At 44.1% G+C, this 24093-nt stretch overlaps 1 protein-coding gene across 1 annotated transcript; it reads left to right on the top strand.

Annotated features, from left to right (window-relative positions):
• Positions 1 to 11408: 11408 nt before the first annotated feature.
• On the top strand, positions 11409 to 17077 carry CFL2 (cofilin 2). Its single transcript, XM_085225193.1, has 4 exons — positions 11409 to 11695; positions 12944 to 13251; positions 13338 to 13414; positions 13506 to 17077. The coding sequence occupies exons 1-4, from the start codon at positions 11693 to 11695 to the stop codon at positions 13616 to 13618; spliced, it is 501 nt and encodes a 166-aa protein (XP_085081319.1). The 5' UTR covers positions 11409 to 11692; the 3' UTR covers positions 13619 to 17077.
• Positions 17078 to 24093: the final 7016 nt, after the last annotated feature.

Genomic DNA, 24093 nt, shown 5'->3' with positions numbered 1-24093 from the left:
CTTGGTTTTGGCATGACAACCCGATTGAGCGTTTTCAGCAGATGCAGCCACTATGGTACCTGGTCTCTGTCCATTGCAAATGTTTATTGGTGTGTAAGTAACATAAGAAGAGTGTATATAAACTGTATGGTTCTTTAATTAGGATGTTTATTCTAATGATGTAAAGCCTATTAAAGCATCCTTACTGTCCTTGGTAGCGATCCTTTTTTTTAACAGAATTTTGACTTCGAATCCATGCATCCATATCTAGAGAAAAACGTATTGGAACAGAGATGGGGGGTGGGAGTGAAGAGGTTGGGAAAAACCGAAAGATGAGGTTTGCTGCTGCTGCAGCGTTTCTGGCCATATTTGCACTAACTTGTTTTGTAGCAGTGAGACCTGTATGTGTAAACAATACTTGCTATGCACTTGTGGATTTTCTTTGCCTGTAGTGGTTACTTTGCCTTAGAGATGACAACAACAGGTGTTATCTGCAGTATGGATGGTGGTAGGGGACTGACCAGTTTGAAGGGGTTTTTTGTTTGGTTGAAATATGAAAATAGTATTTTTAAAATGCCTGTTAATACTTTAGAGTTCATACATGAGCTGCTGCTTCTTCCTAGCTCTTGCTGCTGGATCAAAGAAACATTTCTTGTTCCATAAAGGTTTTGGCCCTTCCTGTCCCAAAGCGCTGAACACAGTAAGGAACTGAGCAGCAGCAGACTTGTCTGAGGCTGGGTGATTGTACTTTGGTGTCCCTGCATCTCTCTAGTCCCAAGAGGTATTGACCAGCAGGTTGCACAAACAGTTGAGTGAGTTCTTGTTCACATGAATAGTGCCCCTTGACTTGAATGTGACTACTCTGGGGGGCACAGGGAGCTGGACACGCTGTGACAGATGCAATTTAAATTGTCACTGTCCCCAACCTACTCTCAGCTGTTCATTCCTATCGGTCTTTCTGCAGGGCTGTTTCCTTCAATAGCTTCCCCTTAGCACCACAAGTAGAATTTTGAGTTTGTGTAAAGTGAATGGGAGCATAACTTCAGTTTATTGCAGAGTTGTTTGTATATTTCAGTCAGTTACCAATTTTCCCCTGAGTTTGCAAACCTAAGGCCTTTGCTAAACTTAACTGACAGTGAAACGGAAAAATTCCCACTTCTCTGTGCTGCTGTGCTTTAAAACATTTGAATGTGCTGTGTATGCAAAGCAGACCTGACTCTCCATGGTGTAGTGGTGCTCATAGAGCTTACTCTCCTCTTCTGGTGGCTGCTGTGTTCTCAGCCACACAGGAAAAGCAGGTATGGTTCATCCCTGTTACTTCTCTCTCAGTGGACTGCCTTGAGGTGGTGCTTTTGTTATTGCTCTTTAATGCTCCACTTACACTTTTTCTGATTTGTCAGGAAGTCTTTTTATTACTGTTTATGTCCTCCTGCTCCCTTGGAGAAAGGGGAAATGTTTCACGTCTCCTTCACTGAGGGGCTGACATTTCATGCTCCTTGTACTCTTCTTTCCCCCAGAACAAACTCATGTCTTGCCCTGAAGATGTTTTCTCAGGCTGCCATCCAATGCCTTTACCTTGTTAGTAAGGGACATACAATACCTGCAGGAAGCTCCAAGCTGTACTTTGACAAAGAAAGATGCTGGAAAGAACAGGTTCAATGGCTTCATCTTAGGTTCACGGGTTCTAACTAATGGGGCTTTACCTGACTCTTCAAGTATACATGGGCAGTAGGCTTCCTTGAGCTCTGACGTAGCTGCTTTCAGAAGCAGAATTCTGACTAAATCCATAGTGAAAGCCTTTCCCTTCTCAGTAGCGCTAATATATTGTAGCCCAGTAGGTATCCAAAAACTTAACAGCAACTCTTCCTGCTGTGCAGATTCTGTCTCTGTTCCCTTCTCCTGCCCCTTTCTTTCAACACAGAGTTGGGAAATAGTGAGTAACCATACTTGGCACTTCCTTCTGATGCTTTTTGTACATGTTAATTCTTTCATAACCATGGGACCAGTTCCTTTGGAGGAACTGGGTTTCAGCTCCAAATAATGTCTCCTCCAGGATATCTCTGTGTTTCCTTAGCAACTCTCTCTGTTTCTGATCACTACATATGGTCAGGGATTCAGGAGACAATCATTGGTGTCCAGTCACTGCTGCTGTTGGAAGCTGCCCTTTCCACCCAAGCAGATCTAGGTCGAAAGGAAAAGACTTGTTTTTAGAGCTCTGCCTTCGGATGCTGGCTGCTTGTACTTTGCTGTGCGTGAGCAGCACGACGCAGCAAAGCTGTTGTGCCTTGGCCTCTGTCAGCAAGCCAGTCATCTCCTCAGCTGCTGTGCCCTCTGACAGATTCATCTGGTGGCAGCTGAGCTCCTGGAAACCTTCAGCAGTGCTGGAAGGCTGTGATGGAGGTAAGGTAGCTCTATCTGCTGCCAGGGGCTTGCGCTGAGGCCTCCACAGCACATGTCCACTGATGTGCTCAACTGTATGTCCAATACAAGGCCTGAGTAAAAAGTCCTCTTGGAGAATCTCCAGTTACCAATAAAGTTTCCCATTTTGGGGCACTCGAGCTTGAAGATGTCTGGATTAAATCAAAAGGTAAATGACTTGTGTGGCAAATCACAGTTACAAAGGCAGATAAATAAAGCCATCACTTTGACTCCCATCTGTTTTGAAGGAGTGCTGAAGTGTCCCTGAAACATACCTGTGTATTGCAGAATTTGGGAACAACATACATGTTTTTAAGTTATGTGGATACATGTGTATATCTGTACAAAGTTTTGAGTTTTTAATTGCTGTAATCCATCTACTTTTACAATAATATTTACCATTCACAAGCGTTGTACTTCTGTGCCTTTAAAGGTTACATCTCCAGTACCTGGGAAAATGATGCTGGAGATGAGATCTACAGAACCCACCAATGCTTTGATCAGAACTTGGCTCCCTCCAGCTATGTCATAGCAGCAGCAGCAGCCCATGTTTGGAGCTGTGGGGACAATGCAGCCGTGACTGTATTTAAGCTTCTTATTCTTTTGGTAAGCGCTCAGACAATTCTGATTGCTTGGGGTGAGGCACCTGCGGGTAGATGATCAGAGCTACATTCTGGCAGATGGATGCTTTTCCAAACCCATGCTTTGTAATACTTGGAGTACGCTGAAGTACTAAATGCCACCATGAAATGTAACTGAAATGTTTTCAGTGGCAGAAGGCCACAGACAGATTATGTTTTCCAAAATGTACACAAATGCTGACTTTGGGCTTGTCTCTCTGCCTTAATATAGGCAGGCTTCTCTAGGCTTTGTAGCACTTCTTTTCTGGAAAATTGGTGATTTTCTTTTCCTTTTTTTTTTTTTTTTTTTTTTTAATTTGTACCTCTGCAATTATTTTTCTGTGGAAGGAAAGAAAGAAAGTGGTTTTCTGATACTTATGAGGCAATTGAATAGCAGGGCTGCCTGGAGCAAGGCCACGCGTGCTACCGGCCACGAGTACAGCACCCTGCCCTCCTACTGTTTGCAGAATGCATCCAGCTGTTCAATTGGGCCAAGTTTGCTCTGAGGACATTACATCACAGCATGTTCTCTGAAGCACTGGTACTGTCTTTATCCTCAAACCTCGGTGGCAGAGTGCCAGCACACATTAATTGCCCGGCAGTCACAGTATGCAGTGCTGGGATCTCAGGGCTGGGTACTGCCTGAAGCACATGGAGGAATGGAAAATGGGGTGCTGGAGGTATAATTTCCATTGTGATTTGTAGTAAAGTTGCAGAGGGTATTCACGCTTTGATAGCTTGATTTTAATACAGTCAAGCTTGAGTGTTGTTTGCTATTCTTAGTTTATGAGTTTATTTAGACTTTATAAACTGTCTCCTAGATTGAGTCCCATAAGAGCATATATAATAATAATCTACGTGTTTTTCTATTTTTCTTCTCCAGGCACCTTACAGAACAAATTAGCTTAGAGAGGAAAGGACTTTACAGAGAGCAATCATACTGTGGCTTGGCTCCTGTGAAACACCAGAAATGCGATGCAGGATGCTGAAGTGTTTGGGTTGGGAATTTGTATGTGGCTTTGCCTGTGGGATCAGGGCATGATAGTTCCTTTTCATGAGCATTCCTGCCTAGATCCTGCCATCAGTCACATGTTAAGCTCTGCAGTCCTGGCACTGCTCGAGTCCTGCTGTCACGGGAGGACACTTTCACAGTGACCGACAGGTTCAGGGATCCGGCTGCAGTTATAAATATTCCTGTGCCCCAGCTATCCTAAAGCCCATTCTCATCCACCAGCAAGTGACCTCAGCTCATGTATTTAGCATGTTATGCTTAGTTAATATTTTATTTTTAGATTGCTCTCTGAGAAACAAAAGCATATTGGTTTTCAAATGCTTAATGCGTTGTGAGGGATCTTGCAATGCTGGGGACAGACGCATGAGTAGTTTACCTCATGCATCTCTTGGTTCCTTAGCTTGTGCTTCTCTTACTTCTATAGTGTGTCCATCTTTGTTTTTAAGAGATTCCTAAGAACCAGTCCTTTTATTCAGCCTTCATCAAACAATATAATTTCCTTACATCTAGGTGCAATGCTGCAGTTCTAGGTCTGTCTGGAGCAATTTTAGCAATGTCAAAACAGAAGAAAAAGTATCAGTCGCTTTTTGTTGGGCTTTTACAACTTCCAATCTCAATGGGCCATGCAACTTAATCTCCCCTGTCCTGGCACTTTTGCAATGGCTTCCTCAACTGCTGGGCTGGATTTAATCCTTTCCTGGTGAATGTTTTTTGTGTTGCAATGATGTCTCCTTAAGGTGAGCCTACAAGTCATGGATGTGATGATAACTTCAAGGGCTTTATCCCCAACTACAGCAGGAAGAGAAGTACACAGAGGTGAGATGTCATCTTCAGCTCAGTAGCAGAACTGGGCCCAGGCTGCAGGATGTGGGATTAGTGTTTGCAGTATGAATGGGCTGTGTACATCCTGCTCTGTGCATATCCAGCCACTGGAGGAGAGTCCTGTGTCCCACGAGCAGCCCTTGTTGTCTCCAGGGCCCACTCCTTTGGACCCTTTTGTAAATAGGAGCATAGCAAATTTGCATTGTGTTCCTTACGTGCTAACTAGCCCAAATGTTTTGAAGGTTTGCATGCCTCTGTCCAGGAGGAAAAAGGATTCTTAAATTGTTGCCACCTCTTCCCAGAGGTGCACCAGCTTATGCTGTGCAATCTGCTGGGATGTCTGCCCACATCCCAGCTGTTGGCAGTTGTTCTCTAAGAATCATCCTGAAGCCAGCCAAAAAACCGCCTCTTCCAGCTGTAGCAACTGCTCTGCTGAGTGGAGCTGCTCTGTCTGTCCTGAACAAGGTTTCAGAACCCTAGGCAAGTCCTTTGAGCTCCTTTGTCTAAGTACTACCACACTTGTATACTAAGTTTTGTATGCTAAACAAGTGAAGAAGCAATTGCTGAGCCACAGTACTGAAAAGTAAGAAAACAGAACACTTAAAAAAAAAAAAAAAAATCTGTTCCCATGCTGTGGAAAATCCATAGAAAATCTAGTCTAAGAGCAGGCTTTGACTTCCTAAACTTGGAGAGAAAAGTAGTTCAAGACTGGCAACATAAGGGCTGGACCTGTGTAAGTCACAGTGGAAGAAGTACAAATTGCAGAATGTCAGTGAGTGATGTGCTTGGAGGCAGACCTTACAGCAGCAGGAGACACATGAGCCAGGTGCATGGCGGTATTCTGCTGAACAGCTCCTGTTGTGATGGACAACTTTCTTGTTGTGGAAAAGCAGGGAGATTTTAGCCATAAAACTGAAGAGTTTAGTGGAGGGTGAAATTGCGACTGGAGAAATACCTCTTGGGATCAATGAGTTGATTAACATCCCTGCTAACTTCAGGCATCCCAACTTTACAGCTCCTCTGGAAGCTCCTGACAGAAAGCAGCAGAATTATTAATGGCATCTCCTCTGTGCTACTCATGTGTGTGTCCTTGAATAGTGACAGGAAGGAGCCTGGGGCTGCTGGATTCCTCTGCAGCTGGAAATGGCTGCTGTGGGCTGGGGGAACACGCAGAAAGAGCAGATCCCAGCATCACTTCCACAGAATCACAGAATGGCCAGGGTTGGAAGGGACACTAAGGATCATGAATCTCCAACCCCCTTGCCCCAGGCAGAGCCACCAACCTCCCCATTTAATACTAGACCAGGCTGCCCAGGGCCCCATCCAATCTGGCCTTGAACACCTCCAGGGACGGGGCATCCACAACCTCTCTGGGCAGCCTGGTCCAGCACCTCCCCACTCTCATAGCAAAGAACATCCTCCTGACATCCAACCTAAATCTTCCCTCCCTCAACTTAAAAACATTTCCCCTTGTCCTGCTGTTATCTAGCCTTTCAAAGAGTTGATTCTGCTCCTGTTTGTAGGCTCTCTTTACGTTCTGAAAGGCTGCAATAAGGTCACCCCACAGCCGCCTTTTCTCCAGGCTGAACAAGCCCAGCTCCCTCAGCCTGTCTTCATAGGGGACGTGCTCCAAACCCCTGATCATCTTCATGGCTCTCCTCGCGACCCTCTCCAATAGCTGTCTTTCTTGTTCTGTTCAGACCTGGATTTCCCATGCTTTGCACTTCCCTGTGCAGCACACTTCTGCTACTGGCACAAATGGAGAGAGCGATGCTCTTCAGACCCAAAGCAGGGTTCTCCAGCCAAAAATGAGCTGGCAGTGCCAGAAAACTATTTGGCTTTTCCTCCTCCAGTTTTCACAGCTGGCATGCTTTCAGCTTGAAACATTTAAACATTTTAGGTGACCATGCCATTAGCTCATTTTGTAGGAAAAAGTTATGTATGTGAAACAAGAATACAAAGGGTTTTGGATTATCCAAAAGAGGTTTCCAGCTGATCAGTACTTCCAGCAAATTGCGCTGTTGCTTTTTGGCTGCTTGAAGAACGTTTGGACTTTCATTTGATTAGGAAAAATGAAATAAAATCTATATTTTGTTTTGCATTACTGTCTATACTTGCAAAGCAGTCTGGCAGCTTTTCCTCTGTGTAACCAGCCAGCATATGGGTCAGATCTATACATTTGGTTTTCCAAAGGTCGCTTTGGCTACTTTCTTGCCGTGTCACTGCAATAAGCATTATTCTGTGAAGCACAGCACTGACTGTGCCTTCCAGAAAATGATGCTGCTTTTCACATTTCCAATCTTTAGAGGGGATTTAGCACACACATCCATGCCTGCTACATAGCCAGGGTTCTGCTTCACTCTGTGTATAGATATATATATGCCTATTCAATGCAGCATTGTTAGAGCAGCAAACTTCCCAGAGCTGGTATTATCAGAAGTTGCTAGTGACAAGGAAAGTCTGACCTCACTGTTTGCTTGAAACTGAAGTTTCAATAAGTATTGTTGCAACGAGCTGCATTTCCTTCCTAGGGAGGCAGGATACTCCGCAACTCAAAGTGTGACAGGGGCACCAAGCCCCCTGCCCTGCTGCTGAGCATGGCATGGATTCGTGAGTGACCTCAGTAGCTCAGGGAATGGAGGGATAGTGCCCATTGGGTGGGGACACTTTGTTAATGATTGCAATAGAGAGCTTGCAGGCACTGCAATATAAATGCTACAAGTAGTATAAATGGGAAAAAAAAAAAATGTAGCCTTTACCACGGAATGAAGGTTTTCTTAAAAACAAACAAACAAATAAATAAAGATGGTAATGGTGTCAGTGTTGAATAATTGATACGCAGCCAATGGCTGATCGAATAAATCCTTCCTTACCTGGGACTGTGTTGTGAATTTGTCTCAACTGTGAACAAGAGGCAGCAGGAAGACAGATGTGGGAAGAAATTACTCCTGGGAAAAACGCATTTTGTCGGGCATGTGGGCATTTATGAAGGCTATTGGGGTAAACAGAAGTTACTTCTCTCAGCACTGTAAACGTGCAAGGCTGTGTGAATGTAGAACACATGGTAATTACTTAGAAATCATTTTTTATCTTGTGTATATTCATGAATAGTGCTGAGCGAAATTTCCCTCTGTATTAGATTTTGGGTGACTTTTTTGGTTTTGTTTACCATTCTTCTGCCATTAGTTTCTCTCAAAGGAGGATTTTTCATTCCCTTCTTTGATATGCTTAAACATTGTCACATGTAGTGACATGATGTCACTACAGGGCAACTCATTTTTATTAAATCTGTCCTTTCCTGCCTATGGGCCGCTTGCTGGACAGTGGGAGCCTGGGGCCATGACCCACCAGCAGGATTTAGTGGTCCCAAGAGAGCAGCTGCCTCCGAGAGCATCAGCTATTGCAGTCTGCGCCCCGGAACTGACTGAACTTTGTACTTACTTCAATTGAGTGCTGAGACTTTCTGCTACTCCAGCAAACAGCCACACAAATTTCTCTGCCTTCTGTTTACAGCTCTCTTCATGAAGGTGGGTCGTCAGCATCTGAAGGGATCTGAAGTCTGACAGCAGAATTCAACAGGTCTCTGAGTTGAACCTGTAGGCGAACAGCCCCACTTTCTTCTATCTCAAATGAATTATTTTATGAAGCTTAATCACTTAATTAAGGATCTTAATTACTTTTGTGACCTCTATCTTTCCACCAGATTTAACTCAGACAAGCTCACAAGTTGAGTTATGGGGCCAAGGAGCAGCCCAAGTGATGGCAGGGACATGGATGAGGCCTGGTGCTGGCCTCACCTCTGCAGGAAATTGGCTGGAATGACACTGCTGAGCTCAGTGACACAAGAGGAGCAGAGAGCGCAAAAGCAAGGGGCTCTGAATTAAGAGAGCCTGAATGCAGAAGGCAGCTCTATTCGTTACCATTATTTCATGCCAATGAGCACCCAGGAGCAGAACCCAAATGAGCAGTGCCTTCTGCTTCACCATGAGTCACTGCCTCTGTCCACAGACGGTGAGGGGGACATGGAGGTTTCCTCAGAGGCGTGTGCTCAGCACAGCATGTCACTGCATTGCAGGGCTATTTCGGTGGGGCCTGGTGGGATGCAGGCATTGTGGCACCTGGGCAGTGAAACTTGATGCTTCCTGCATGCTGCCAGACTTGACGTGGGGACCAGAGGAATAGCAGCTTTGTCCCAGTGTGCTCCTGCAATACGTGTTTTTTTTTCTTCTGGTCATTATTGTCTTTGGCTGGTTATCGGCCATTTCTGTGGCCTCCCAAGGTCACCATTGGACTCCATCACAAGTTTCTGTTCTGCTGGCTGTTGTTACCAGGAGTCCAACACTCATTTTCTTGAAAATGAGAAGCCCATCTGTTTACTTCTGACCTCTCTGACTGTTAAACTTGTTTATCTCTCATAGATTTCTATGAAGTCATAAACTTGTTTATCATAGATTTCTATAAAGTCATAGAATACCCTCTCTTTAATCCTTTTCAGCACTCTGGTGACTGCCAGGTACAGTCAGGGCCCTGGGGCAGCATCCCGCCAGGCTGGAGGGCTAAGTTAGGCACCCGGTGAGGTGAGCAGAACAATGAGCACTGTGCCTCATTATTCAGTTTCCATGGCAGTGAGCAGGAGGTGAGTCATGCCTGATCTTGACTTGTCATCCTTGGAGCATCAGCCCAGCTGTGCGGCTCCGGGACTGGTGACTTCTCTTCCACCCCTTGCTGTCTGTGCCTCAGTGTGGGAAGTGGGGCTCTGTGCAAGTGGGGAGGGTGTCCTGTGGAGGCATGAAACTGGGGCACTTTGGTGGGCTTGTACAAGTGTTAGGAGCAGCCTGCTGAGGCCACAGCAGTGTTGGGATTTAGTGGCAATGCAGGATGTCCTGCATATGTGCGTGACTAAATCCATTCTCAAATGCTATGAATCCCTTCCTGCTGCTTTCCCGGTGGCCTCCTGGCATTGGGTGCAAGGACACAGAAGGGCACGTGCCACGAATACTGACACGCTACGGTGTCTCAAATGGGTTTGTGATTCACCAAACCATGCTGAGCAGCTGGAGTTCACCAAAGCCTGAAAAGCTGTGCGGGAGACATCCTAAAATGGGGCTGAAGAGATGGTCTCATTGGACTTACATTGTTGTAAGTCCATCATAAAACTGCATCGGGAGAATTATCCATTTTAGGAGTTGTGCTGTTATTTCCCATAATTTTTCACCTATCCTACTTAATTACTTGTATGATCAAAAGCACATGTTGCATTTGAAGACTGAATTGTGTTATGGATTACAGAAAATGCAATTATGCAGTACCAACCCTCTTCCTGGGTCTGACGCTGCTGGCAGCACAAACAAAGGAGTGGCGATTGGCTGGAACAAAGTGGCAGCAGAGCTGCTGTCTTTGGCTCTCTGTTGGCAGGGACTGCATGGATGTGAGGGGCTGGAGCCATAGTGCATCTATAGGGTAGTGGCCTTAGGGCTGATGGGCCACATTTTGGATCTCACTGAGTTCAATTCAGGTCTGAACTCTGAAATCAGAGAGGGCAGGATGTGACACATCATGTCAGCATGGTGGCATGTGGTAATGGAGAAAGGGGGGAAAAAACCCACACATCACACAGCACAATATGAACATACCCATCTGTACACATACATGCACCAATTTGGTGCACCAAGACACCATTAGCAGCTCGGGTGCTTTGGGGAGCTGGGTGCTCACGCGCACTTATGGGTGGATCCTGCCTGCTCAAGAGCCCTGGGCTGCCACACAACAGCTCATGGGATGAGAGCTGCGTTGTCCCCACACCATGTTGCGCTGGAGACACAAAGGTCCACGTCTGTCCCGTGCCTGACCCCTGCCTGACCCAACACAAGTGGCACGCTCTCAGGAGGGCCGTTCCTTCTTGTTTTCCTAGAAGCTGTCTTCCTATCTTTTAATACTACTACTTCACCCTTGTGTGCTGTGCCCTGCCCCGTCATATCAGCGGTTCTTTCAGACACCTCTCTGTGCTGCCAGGAGGTGCTGTCCCCGTGCCAGGCTGCCCAGATCAGTGCTCACAGACCGACGATAGCCATAGCAGCAGCACAACTCCCATTCAGAGTGGAATAAGGAGATGGCAAACAGCAGCAATAACACATGCCCCTTGCGTGGGGTGCACAAAGCCCAACCCCGGGCCACGTCGGGCAGGGCAGCGATGCGAGGGACAGTGACTGCCGAGCGGCACAGAGTACCTACGCTGAGAGCGGCCGCTCGGAGCGAGCCGCAGTGCGGGGCAGCGGCTGCGCTCGGCCTCCAGGAGCCTGGCCGCCATACTGACCCTGCCGGGCGGCGCGGCCGCACGTCTCGGTACTTGATGTCCACGTTACGGCAGCGAACGGGCGGCAGGGCAGGCCCCGTGGGGAGCCAGGCGGCGAGAGAAGGCCGCGTCCAAGCTGCCTCACCGGGCCGCCCACTCGGCCGGGCCTCGCCAGCACAGGGGGCCGGCCAGGCACCGCGTGGGATTGCGAGCGGGGGCCGAGGCGCGCGAGTTAAACGGAGACGCGGGCAGCCGGGCTAGAAGAGGAAGCACGGCTTCCTCCCGCCGCCTCTGGGCCCTTCCCCGCAGGGGGCGGCCCGGCGGGCCCCGACTGCGGGCGCCGAGAGCCGGGCGGGGCGGGCCGGGCCGGGCCGGGCCGATGGCACGTGGTGGCGGCGCTGCCCATGTGACCGGCCCTCCCCGGCCGCCGCGGCTCATCCCCCGCCCGGCCCGAGTCCCCGCCCGCCTCGCCCCCAGCGCAGCGCAGCGCTCTCCTGCGCGCAGCAGCCCCGCACCGCAGGCAGCCGCCGCCGCCCCGGACCCGGCGCCATGGTAAGGGCGGCGCAGCGCGAGAGAGCGGGGAGGCGGCCCCAGGGCCGAGAGGCCGAGCGCGCGCGGCCCGGCGCGGCGCGCTCAGACCCCGCGGCCTCCGGCGGCCATTTTAGTCTAATTTTAGCCCGGTGCGGGGGGAAGGGGCGGTGGGAGCGGCCCCGGGGCGGCAGCGGGCGGCGGGACCGAGGGCCGGCGGCGGGCGGCGGGCGCGACGCTCCCCGCGGCCGCCCAGGCGGCGTCCGTTCGCGCGTCCGTGTGTCTGCGCGCCGAGGCCGGGCGGGCCGCGGGGAGGGGGCTCCCGGAGGGCCGCTTCCCCTTGGGCCCGGGGCGCTGCCGCAGCCGACGGGACCGGGCCGGGCCGAGCGGGATCGCGGCGGGGCCGCGGTGGCGGGGCCGGGCGGGGATGCGGCGCGCTAGGGCCGGGCGGGCGGCGAACAAAGCGCGGCGGCGGGCACGGCTCCTCGGGACAAAGCCGCCGCCCCGTGCACCTGCCCGCACCCAGCGCTCGGGCCCAGATGCAGCGGTTGCTCTGAATGCAAGGACGCTGCGGATGTGCTCGCTGGCTCGCGAGTAACTGTTCCGCGGGTTTGTTTTATTTTCACCGTGAGCTCGCCCCGTCAGCGTTTTGTTTTTTTTTTACTGCTATGGGTTTGGGGTCTGACGGCTTGGTAGCTTTACCGGAGCCGCAGGCGTTGTAACCCCGCTTTGCTCGGGAAGAAATAGCGATCGGAGAACACTGGCGGTGCGAAATAGAAGTGGGGAGTTGTTAAAGCGCGGTGTCGGGGCTGACACAATGCAGAAAGCATCTCTCCTGCTTGTGGAGCCTTACATCACCCAGCAAAATGAGAGTCATGACAGTGCTGGCTGTGAACCGCTGCCGTAGCGTTTGTTCCATCACAGAATCCCACCCCGGCCCCAATCTACAAACTCCCACGTCCAGCTTCCTCCTTGCCCCCGAGTGCACGATCAGGTAATGGAAAAGTGTGGGAGCGGTGCAGGTGTGCAGTCGTAGTGCGAAGCACCGCCCAGAATTAAAGTGATGCTGTGTGGACAGGGTTTACACCTCCTTTATGTCCTCTGCAGCAGTCTTGCAAACACGACCAACCTCACAGTGCGCTCAGGTTGAGCGCGGTGTTTTTATTGCTAGAGGGGCAGGTGGAGTTCTTTATCTGCTGCTGTGGGCTGTGGCGTTGTTTAGCGAATGTTAATTTTTGCTGTTTAAATTATTCCTTTGATCTCATTTTACAGGCTTCTGGAGTAACAGTGAATGATGAAGTCATAAAGGTTTTTAATGACATGAAAGTAAGAAAATCTTCAACCCCAGAAGAGATTAAAAAAAGAAAGAAAGCCGTTCTCTTCTGCTTAAGTGATGACAAAAAGCAAATAATTGTAGAGGAGGCAAAGCAGATACTGGTTGGTGACATTGGAGATACTGTGGAGGACCCCTATACAGCCTTTGTGAAGTTGCTACCATTGAATGATTGCCGATACGCTTTGTACGATGCCACATATGAGACAAAGGAATCTAAGAAGGAAGACCTGGTATTTATATTCTGGTGTGTAGAAGCAAAGCTTGCAGTTAAATTCAAATATGCGTGACTTAACACTGGTTGATTGAATAACTGTTTTTCCTCCTTTAAAGGGCTCCTGAAAGTGCACCTTTAAAAAGCAAGATGATCTACGCAAGCTCTAAAGATGCCATTAAAAAGAAATTTACAGGTACGGACCTAAAAGTGTCTTGGTTGTGAGTCCCAGTACTGTTTAGATGCTGAGGTTCTCACAAATACCCCGTTGTCCATCTGTCTTTCAGGTATTAAACATGAGTGGCAAGTAAATGGTTTGGATGACATTAAGGACCGTTCAACACTCGGAGAGAAACTGGGAGGCAACGTGGTAGTTTCACTTGAAGGAAAACCCTTATAAAAAGACAGACAAGTGCCATCTGGATCTAAGGAGCTTCCATTTCTGCAGCTCGTTCAATTGGAATAGTATTAGTCTCCCTTTCTCCTTCCCTCCTCAAAAATAAGTCCCTTCCCTTCTGCCCCTGAAGGAGATGTCATTGTTAAGCAGTCTACCAGTGATTGCCATTAGACTGTTTAATCCTGGTAGTTTTATGTAGGATCCAAGGAATGCTTTCACGTCATACTCTTAGCCAAAACTGACGCTGCATGCATTCCTTGCCACACGTACAATGAATGTGATAGTTAATGTGAATAGTCTAGCAGACAGCAAAGGGTAAGCTAATTGAATGCCTTGAAAGTATTGTCCACTGGTGGGATGGTAGACTCTATACAGTATTACTTACAGTTGCACTTGATTGCAGTTCCATGAGGCTCTTGTGCATTCATACACCTCACCTGCCTTGACAAGCCTATTTTTGTGACATGGCAGCACACAACACTATGCATTTAAAGCACTTTTTTGTAATATGTTTGACCCGCCCCTCCCCCCCAAAGGAATGCCAACTAAGTTGCTGTAACTGTGTCATCAAATTATTGTAGTACCTCAGTTTCATTCCTGTTACATGCATATCTTTATAAATGAAGTAGCTGTTACGATGCCTTTTGTTTTCCATTGAATGTACACTACTGAACAGGAGTAGAGGTTATCTGTTTATCATGTGAGTCTTGAAACACTAAAGTTTTGTGAAACATTGGTCATGATGGCAATTTCTGTATTAAAAAGAGCCTTAAATGGAACATTGTTTTTGAGATCAAAAACTGGCCACGTTGCAATAAAACTTGTGGCTTATTACAGAATGTTGCCTTGTTTTCATTGGAAAATATAGTTTTTAAGTATGTTTAATTTAAGCATATTTCAAATAACTTCTGTGGAAAGTATTGTAAAGATAAACAATCATTAATCTCATCGTAAATAGTGCAAGTTTTTCATTCCTAATCATGATTTAGGCACGGCTTTACAATACTTCGTGGCGCTATTCTGATCGTTTGGTAAAGGACCTATTCCTCGTTTACCGTAAAAGCAGCTGCTGCTGCTAGAGACTATTAGATTCCATGAAACACTTGTGTCAGAAACTTTCAAGTACGTAGGAATTAACCATGCAGTGTGTTTCGTACCTGAATGCTCTTAAAGTTCTACATGTCAGAGTAAAACCTTACACGATATCTCGCAGCTCTCTGTTTTGATAAGATGATATGTAAAGACAGTTATATATGTAACGTGGAATACAGGTTGGTGAAGTTTTTGCTTCTTAAGCGTTACAGTTAGCACTGACTTGGTACAAGAAGTATCCTCGATGAACTGTTCTGCTTGTTAACTTCTATGTAAATAGAACTGGAAAGTGTTTGCCACTACTGAGGCTTGCACTGGGGACATGTTTTGGCTGAGAGCCAGATAATGCTCTCCTTATAGAGAATTTGATCTGCTCTGTGTGAGCAATCCTCCGTTAGCCAGAGCTATTTATGGCAAACACATGCTTTTGTATCTTGTCATCGTTATCCACAAATGGCAAAACTGGACATGATTCTGCTGGTATGCGTAAAGGCACTCTGTTAGGCAGCCAGTCACAGCTGAAATGTACGTGCTGCCAGAAGGAATGCTCTTTATCATTACCTTATTTTAAAAAGTTGGTGGAGTAGAACTGAGGAGCTCTTAACTATTGGCCCTTTACTTTCAATTCATAGCCCCCTTTTTGCAACAAGAAGCAGATAATCATCAACTTTTTTTTTTTTAAGTTTGAATAAATTAAAGATACTGTGTTTAGGCTTTCTTGTCCTGTAGAACTTTAAGACTTTATTTCAGGCTTCTGGCTGTCCTTATGACTTGCACGCCTCATTGTGTTGGCTGTTCTCCGTAGGCTAAACTCGACTAGAATTTAACTAAAAAGGCATGACAACCACTGACTTAGTAAGTGTATCAATGAGTCTTGGTTTTGTTCTGCAAAACTCTCTTTTCAGGAATCTTTTAAGGCTGAGAAGTAACTGATGGTATGCATGTTGTCTACTTAAAAAGCAACACCTTTTTATTCCTCAAATTAGTCTCTTTCTTTCTGATTACTCACATTGCGTGCAAAGCCCAGTTTAATGTAAAAATCTACTTCGTTCTTTATGTTTGACTTGGGTTCAGTATAATGAAATAATTGTTTTAACTGATTTTCACAAGGTATAAGTGGTTTCTTTAGAAAAAAAGCCAAAACTGAAAATATTAAATTTTAATAAACAATTTGAATCTCATTCTAGACAGTAAAGTTTTTTGTTTTGTTTTGTTTTAAGCAGTACTGTGTTTAAATTTAATGTTTGTCTCTGCTGCAAACAGTCTGGAAAGATGTCTGTGGCTTCTGAACTGAGTATTATTATTTTTTTTAAACTAGCTTATATGTATATACACTCAGTCCAAGTAGATATAAAATTGAAGCACAAACTGTATTTATGTAAGATTCAAAGCTACCAAACCAAGTTTTGGATCAGAAAGGATCAGCCTGCCTTCAGTTAGTTCTTGAAATAACTGACGGATGCGAGGTCCAATTCACATGGCTTGCTTTTTTTTAAAAAAGAAACAAACAATAAAGTGCTACAGAACTGTTACTGCTTGAATTATAAAACAGATGAGAGACAGCTGGCATCTGCTTCAAAATGGTTTGTCAGCTGTTGTTTTCTGTCATTATGCAAAATGGTGAGGGCCTCATTGTGATCGAGGAGTAGAGGAAAATCCTCTCAAGTTGAATATCTTCTGTGTATCTCGATGTAGACATGACTTTTGGGTATCTTGGCTTCAGTTACTTTATTGATAAACATTAAATAAAATTTTCATGAGAGTAGCATGTGCAGAAATGGCATTTTTCTTCTAAGAAATAGTTCAAAACCAGGAGTTGTTTAGTTTTGATTTGGTAAATCCTGGAAAAGGTATAGACATACAGGTTTGATTTCTCTGACAAAGGAAATCAAGCCCATGACTGGGGTGAGTAGGTGATGTTTGTGGTTGTGGCAATTTTGGAAATGCAAAGTTTAAGTTTATAAGGACTTAAGTGTAAGAATCATTCCCAGTCAGATCCTTAAGCAGGCTTTGAGTATGGTCAGTTAAAACCCACAGAGACCATTTCTCTGAGCAGAAGAGTCTCTCTCTGCTGTGTAATTCCCTCCAAACCTGCAGCGTACTACAGCAGTAGTCAATTTGCCACAAGTTGATAATAAGCTTTACTCTCATGCCAATTCCAGTATAAACCAAATTTTCATGTCTGCCTATTTTCATAAACTTGTAAGTTCTCCTTAGTTTGTGGTGAAGAGTTAACGATTGTAGAGTGAAAACATGGCACTAATGGTGGATGAAGGATCATCAATGTAGCACCTGTCTTTAAGTATTGAATTTCTTTAAAATATTTCTGATTTTGAAAACCTGGTATAAATAAAATTAATTTAAATGTCACCAGATGTGAGTGAGTTTTGTGTTCTAGGCTGCACTAATTGGTTTAGCTGTTGTCTTTGGATTGGGAGTAATTCAAGCAATGCAGAAGGGCACATTGAGGAGTAAATGCATTGTATCAGGCATTTTTGTAATGGATTTCACCTGCAGCCCACTCAGTACAGTAACCAGCTGTAGCAAAACCTAGGTATAAAGAAATACTTGGTGGATAGATGCTGAATAGCCTTTTTCTCTGTGTTGGATCTCGGGTTGTATCTTCAGAAAAACAGATTTTTTGTTTTTGAAGTAAGTAAAAACTCTGTGCTGACAAATCTTTTTTAATACTTTAGAGAAAGTGGGTTATTGAAATATAGAAGAGGTGACTGTGAAGCACACACAGAGTGATGAAAATTGCCTGTTTGGTTCCAGTGGTATCTCTATTGTCAATGGAAATTTTCTTATATCTAGGAGTAGCTTAAATGAAGGGGAGTCAATCTTGTGAACAAATCTCAGTAACTGGTCGAGAAGCAGCTTCATCAGATTACCTGGTGAAGACTTAATTTTACTCAGTGATTTAGTGATTTATTTATTTATTTTTTTTTTTGGCACTTACCTGACACAAGCTTTCTGTATGGCTGTTTAGAGAATATACATAAAAATAAGCATTAATGGTGAGTGAAAGTTCTCTTAGATTCATAAGTAATTTTATATACGTTACGGCTTAGTTAGAAATGGAAGATTTTTTTTTACCTCATATCTGTTGTTGGGTGTTATTAAACTCACGTATGGTGCTATTCGCTGTGCTGCTGACTTCTGCCAATACTATCCAAAAAATTACTACAGTGTAAAGTCAAAGCCTTTGATAGCTGCAATATTCCAACTGATACCATCACTCATGGTGTTTATTTCATGTTATTTCTTTCTATATTGGAACACAGCAAAAATGTGCAGTTGGGAGGCGCTGAAGGTAATTTTGACATTGCCTTTTCAGTGCCCCATTGTGGGTTAGTATTTCTACTGTCAGATTGGCTTCAGAGTTACTTAGAAAACTAATTGGAGAAGGAATTGAAAGTGCTGATTGTCTTTAAAAGTTTCTGAGTGTCAATTCAAATGATAAGGAAAAAAAACACGCAAGCTGTTTCCCAGTGTTAGGTTAATTTTTATTCTTGTGTGACCGGGCTTAGGAACATGTGTGGCTGCAATCATGCCTCTCCTCTCCCACTTCTTTATTTTTAAAAACAGCTGTGTCACTGCAAATCCCTGCCATCTGCCCACCATCTTCTGTAAAGCTGTACAAACAATCTCCACTTGTACCTTTTAGTACCTATTTTCCCTCACTTGCCTGTGATTGTACAGATCTGATTTAGAGAAAGCAAATGCTGTAATATTATGCTGCTCAAAAGCTTTTCTATTATGCAGAAAGTTAAAAGCATCAGTTACTCTCTGGCGAGCACAGCTGCAGGGTATACATGGGCTTGAAAAAGAGATGTGATTTTGAGAACCGGTTTAGAGAGCCTTATTTGTGTCTGCTTCCTTTTACTGGCAGCGTGGCTTTCATCTCTGACCTTCTATTAAGGCTGATGTGAGAGCTAAGCTTTTCTTTCATTTTAGCTGTTTCAACAGAAAATTGAAAGTGCATGTAGCAAACAAGGTGCAGAGAAGCAGAGGAAGATTTAGAACAAGCAGTTTTTCTTAAAGACCTGGATAACTAAAGAAAAAAGAAAAAACGGGGGTTACAGCGGGGGATTGTTTTTTCCTTTTAATTTGAACATGAGCTTCCAACTGTAAAGGCTGAGCTTATGTTATTGTTTGCTTTGCCAAAATATACTGATTGCATGTCTGTACATCTCAATGCTTCTAAGCCATGACATGTGAACATAAACTCTGTAACAAAGTAAAACTTATTTTAGTTCTGCCAATATGAGGCCATGCATAAATGAGATTTTGGTCTGTTATAATTTATAGATGGTGCATTTGAACAATCCCTTTAAAACATGTATTTTGTTGATTCTGCCAAATGCAATAATTAAGATATGACACTGGGCATTAAAATGAACATAGCTCTTAATTAGGTGATTGCAGGTGACTAATATAATTCACAGTCATATTTTAGACTCCTTAGCCCTGTTATTTAAGAACGACTTAGCCATGAAACACTTCCCAGTCCACAGCATTTGTTGCTTGCAAAATTTCTTTAATGAAATGCACAGTTTTAGCTCTTTGTTGACTACACTGATGCAGAATCTGTCACTTGAAGGCTTTTATTCTTTTGCATTTGTGAATTCCCTTTGTAATGCTGCATTATTTCTCTGCATCCATACTGGAAAATCAGTTCTCAGAACTTTCCTTCTGAGTAACCAGAATTCCTAAACAGTATTTATTCTGTGTGACTAAAGTGGAAAGGCATCTTGTAGAACACCCATAGGAAACAAATGCATGGCATTAGCCTACATGGCCACTGAATGTGTCTCTTCCTACGTCTCTTCCTGCCCACCTCTAGCTGCTGCTTTGTCCTGGCGGCAGTGTCACCCTGTTCAGGTTGGCGTGCAGCAGCCCAGCTCAGACAGCATGTGGAAGCTGAACAGAATGTCTTATTTCTATTTAGGTAAAGACTTTACCAGCTGGCTGAATGCCTTGTTTGCTGGTAATGCTGGGTGGAACAGCTACCATGGTCACACTGATAAACACTTCCTTTATTTTTTTCTTTCTCCTTTTTTTTTTTTTTTTTTTTCCTCTAACCTGTTCTGTCAAAACCTGGCTTTGATTCTAGCCACTTTTATAGATTTACTTCAAGAGATGAAGTAATTTGAAGTATCTTTGGAACAAGCTATATTTAGATATATAACCTTTCAATAATTCTCATAGTTGCTTTATTCTCATTATTATTACTTTAATTCAGTCACTTCAACTACGTTATGATTTTAACTGCCTAGTTCAGTGCTGCCAGCGTAGTACTCACTAAACATTTCAGACAGCATTTAGAAGTTGTAAAATAAAATAAGTAGTAATGTAAAACAATTTCAATGCAATAACCTGGAGTCAATTTTGCAAGGAGAATAACTTAAAACTTGAACTATCTTCCAGTGGGCTCCGGGCTGAGTGTCTGCCACAGATCTTTATGGTGGGTTTGGAGTGTGTTGGAGTACTGGGTCACAGCAGTCAGTTTGCTTTCTTGCATAGCTGGATATATTATCAATGCTGGGATGCATTGAGCTTGCAGTGGTATAAATGTCTAACCTTTAATCTCCTTTTTCATTCTGAATGGAATGGACAGGATGCAATTACAGCTTTTATCTTCTGGTATTATAGTCATCCATTTCAGCTATTAATTTTTTTTTTTTTTTTTTTTCCGTTTTTACTGTTAGGGAATATCATAGCATTATCATAGCATTATGCAGCATAAGGCTAAAACACAGCACTGGAATGTAGTCACAATTTTCAACTGCTGTGGCTGTTGTAGCAGATACAAAATGCTATCTTGTCAAACTTGAATTGTGCATGTGTTCTGGTAGGCTCTGGAAAGGAGCTGTAGTGTGAGTAGCTGGCACTTTGCTCTGTCACTGTGACATCTGTCAGGTGTAGTTCGTGGTGACTGGAAAAGGGGAAATACCACTGCCATTTTCAAAAAAGGGAGAACAAAAGACACAGGGAACTACAGGCTGATGAGCCTCATGTCAAGACCATGGAGCTATGTTAAGGCACAGATGAAATGAGGTAATCTGAGACTGTCAGATCAGCTTCACCAAGGGCAGATCATGTCTGATCAATCTGGCAACTTTCTACAGTGGAGTGATGGCACTGGTGAATAAAGGAAGAACAAGTGGTGTCATTTATCTGGACTTATGCAAGGCTGTTGACACGGTTCTACACCACATCCTTATTCCTAAGTTGGAAAGAGATGGATTTGAAAGCTATTTGGTGGATAAAGAATTGGTTGGATGGACACAGCCAGTGGGTTGTAGTTGACAGATCTGTGTCTAGGCAGAGGCTGGTCACTACTTGTGTCCCCCAGGGGCCTCTCTTGGGACCAGTGCTTTTCATCACCTTTTTCAATGATCTAGGCAATGGGATTGAGTGTATCCTCAACAAATTTGCTGATTACACAAGGCTAGGTAGTGCAGTTGATAAGGCGGAAGGAAAGGATGCCTTCCAGGGGGACCTGGACACATTCAAGAAGGAGTGGGCCCAAGAGAATCACAAGGCCTCACACAAGGCCAAGTGCAAGGTGTTGCACAAGGCAATCCCAGACATGAGTACAGAATGGGAGAAGAACCCATTGAGAGCAGCTCTGTGGGGAAGAACTCAGGGCTCCTGATGGACCAAAAGCTGGGTATGACCCAGCATTTTGCACTTGCAGCCTGAAAGGCCAATGGTATTCTGGGCTGCATCAAAAGAGAGGTGGCCAGCAGAAAGAGGGAGGTGATTGTTCCCCTCTACTCTGCCCTTGTGAGGTCCCATCTGCAGTTCTGTGTCCAACCTTTGGGCCCCCAGCGCAGGAGAAATGCAGAGCTGTTGGTGCAGGTCCAGAAGAGGGCCATGAAGATGGTCAGAGGGCTGAAGCATCTCTACTATGAAGAAAGATTGAGGGAGTTGGGCTTGCTTAACTTAGAGAGCAGAAGGCTCAGGGGAGATCTCATTGTACTCCTCTCCAGTACTTGAAGGGAGCTTACAGACTGGAAGTGGACAAACTTCTTGCATGAGCAGATAGTGACAGGAGAAGGGGTAATGGTTTTAAACTAAAAGAGGGAATTACGTTAGGATGTTTACTTAGAGGGTGGTGAGGCACTGGCACAGGCCGCCTAGAGAAGCTGTGGACGCCCCATCACTGGCAGCATTCAAGGCTGGGTTGGATGGGACATTGGGCAGCCTGATCTAGTGGCTTGCAACCCTGCCTATGGCACTGGATTGGAACAGGGTGGTCTTTAAGGTCCCTTCCGACCTAAGATATTCTATGATCTTGCTAACATCATGGGACTAGGTCCATTCTAGGCTTTCTATTTCTTGTGAATTTCACAATGCTGTACTACTATACTTTAGAAGTCAGAGCAATTGACAACTCAGTACATCTTCCAGGACTGTAAAGTTTCTGTTGCTGCTGCTGCTAATAGTGAAAGGCAAAGCTGAGACATTTAACAAAAACAAACAAACAAATTATGCACACCAGAGTCAAGAAGTACATGTGTTTAGCTGCAGTCATCTTCTGCACAAATTAATAACAATACTATAAAAATATATAAAATATATTTAACACTAATAGCATTTTAGAATTTCACTTTAAGAGCTTTTTTTTTTAATGGTGTTAATAAGCAGATTTTCTACTCTAATAGTAAACTGTGGAAAGACATTGTTTCTCTTTACATCAGCATCTTACATAGTGTGCAAATACAAATCCTCTCACATTCTTCTTGATATAGTTTGGATCACATTCAGTGGTTAATGGACAAGAACATAGTATTATTGTAAGTCAAATTTTATATTATGAATATGAAGATATTTTAAGTGGAAATGCAAGTCTTAAATTACCAAAAGACATATTTGGGAAGAAATGATGTCACTTTTTAAAGCTTATAGTTTTCTCTACTAGCAAGTATTTTTATGCTGTAAGTTGCTCATTAAGATCTATTCTTTCTGTTTTGGTAGTTACTTGGTTTTGTTGTTGTTTCCCACACTACACTGTGTTTCAGTCTCATACAAACTGCACTGTGTTGTTTAAAGGAAAGTACTGATCCTTTTCCATTGTCCTTGTTTTTTTTGTTTTTTTTTTTTTGTCTGTTTGTTTGTTTTTTGTTTTGGTTTGTTTTTTTTTTTAATTTAAATTGTCACTCTATTAACGTGTCATCACCCCAGTTTCAGCAGAGAGAGTGTGTGCTGAAGTGCAATCCTTTTTATTTTTCCTTGTGCAGACATAGTAGTTGAAGTGTTTGTGGTTTTTTTTTTTTTTTTTTTTTTTTAATATAAGATGCCACAAACAGTGATTCTTAGGGTATAAATTGCAATTTTTTTTCGTTAAAGTCAATTTAAATCACTGGTCTGTGGGATAAAGGAAAATATATAGGCAAAGAATTGTCTTTCTTAATATCTTCACATGCACAAGTCAGAAATAAATATGCAGAAAGTTGGAAATAAAGAAGCAGAGAATGATGAACTTTGGGTTTATGTTTTTCAAGTTGAGCAATTTCTGCAGACTTCTATAAACCAGTGTCTGTTGTTCCTATTCAGTGGAATATCTCTGATGTGAGCTGAACACAAGATTGTAGTTTATGCAGTCTACTGTAAGAAAGAGCAAACTGTTTGACTCAGATTTACGGAGCTTCCTCTTTCCACAGGGATAGGATCACAATGAAGGAAAAAGGACAAATGGGTTTGAGTGTATTCAAGAGTGTTCAGTGGGAATGAGATCATTATTGTAGTGTTTAATCCTGAAATAAGGATAGACCATCTCAGATCATCTCATAGATCTGGTGCCAGCATCTGTCAGAGATGAATACTCAAACTACTTTGTGATATTAGTCTGAGTTCATGTTGTGTTGTTGTAAACATGGAGCTCTCCAGAGAAATGTAGAATAGAGCATTTATATCTGTAATGAGTGTTTTGATGTTTTCGTGTTAAAAAAAAAAAAAAAAATTATAACATCTTGAGTTATAGCTCTTCAACATCTTTTAAGTAGCTGAAAACTAAAGGTTGGTTATAGAAGCAGCCATTTCACTTATTCTATTTTGGGGGACTGCTGTGTTGTCAGGCTTATTTTCCCATCTCTCAGCTGCAGTGTGAAAGAGTGCACAGAAAACTGATGCTACAGTATCTGTGACCATGGAGGTTTAAACCAAAATAATAGTAACCTTACAAGTCATGCTGTCTGCAAGAGGAATAAGAAACATTCTCCCATCAGAATTTGTCATTTTGATAGATAATAACATTTTGTTTCCACTTTGAACATGTGTAAACGTCCCGCTGAGTCTTTCATTTATTTAAAGAGGAAAATGACCAAATTGAGCCCTCCTTCTCCCCTTGACATGCTTCCTGTGTCCCTTCTCCTCCA

This window comes from Meleagris gallopavo, chromosome 5 (genome assembly GCF_905368555.1).
Source record: "Meleagris gallopavo chromosome 5, MGAL_WU_HG_1.1, whole genome shotgun sequence".
Taxonomy (NCBI): Eukaryota; Metazoa; Chordata; class Aves; order Galliformes; family Phasianidae; genus Meleagris; species Meleagris gallopavo.
This window is presented reverse-complemented; position numbering and strand designations above follow the sequence as displayed.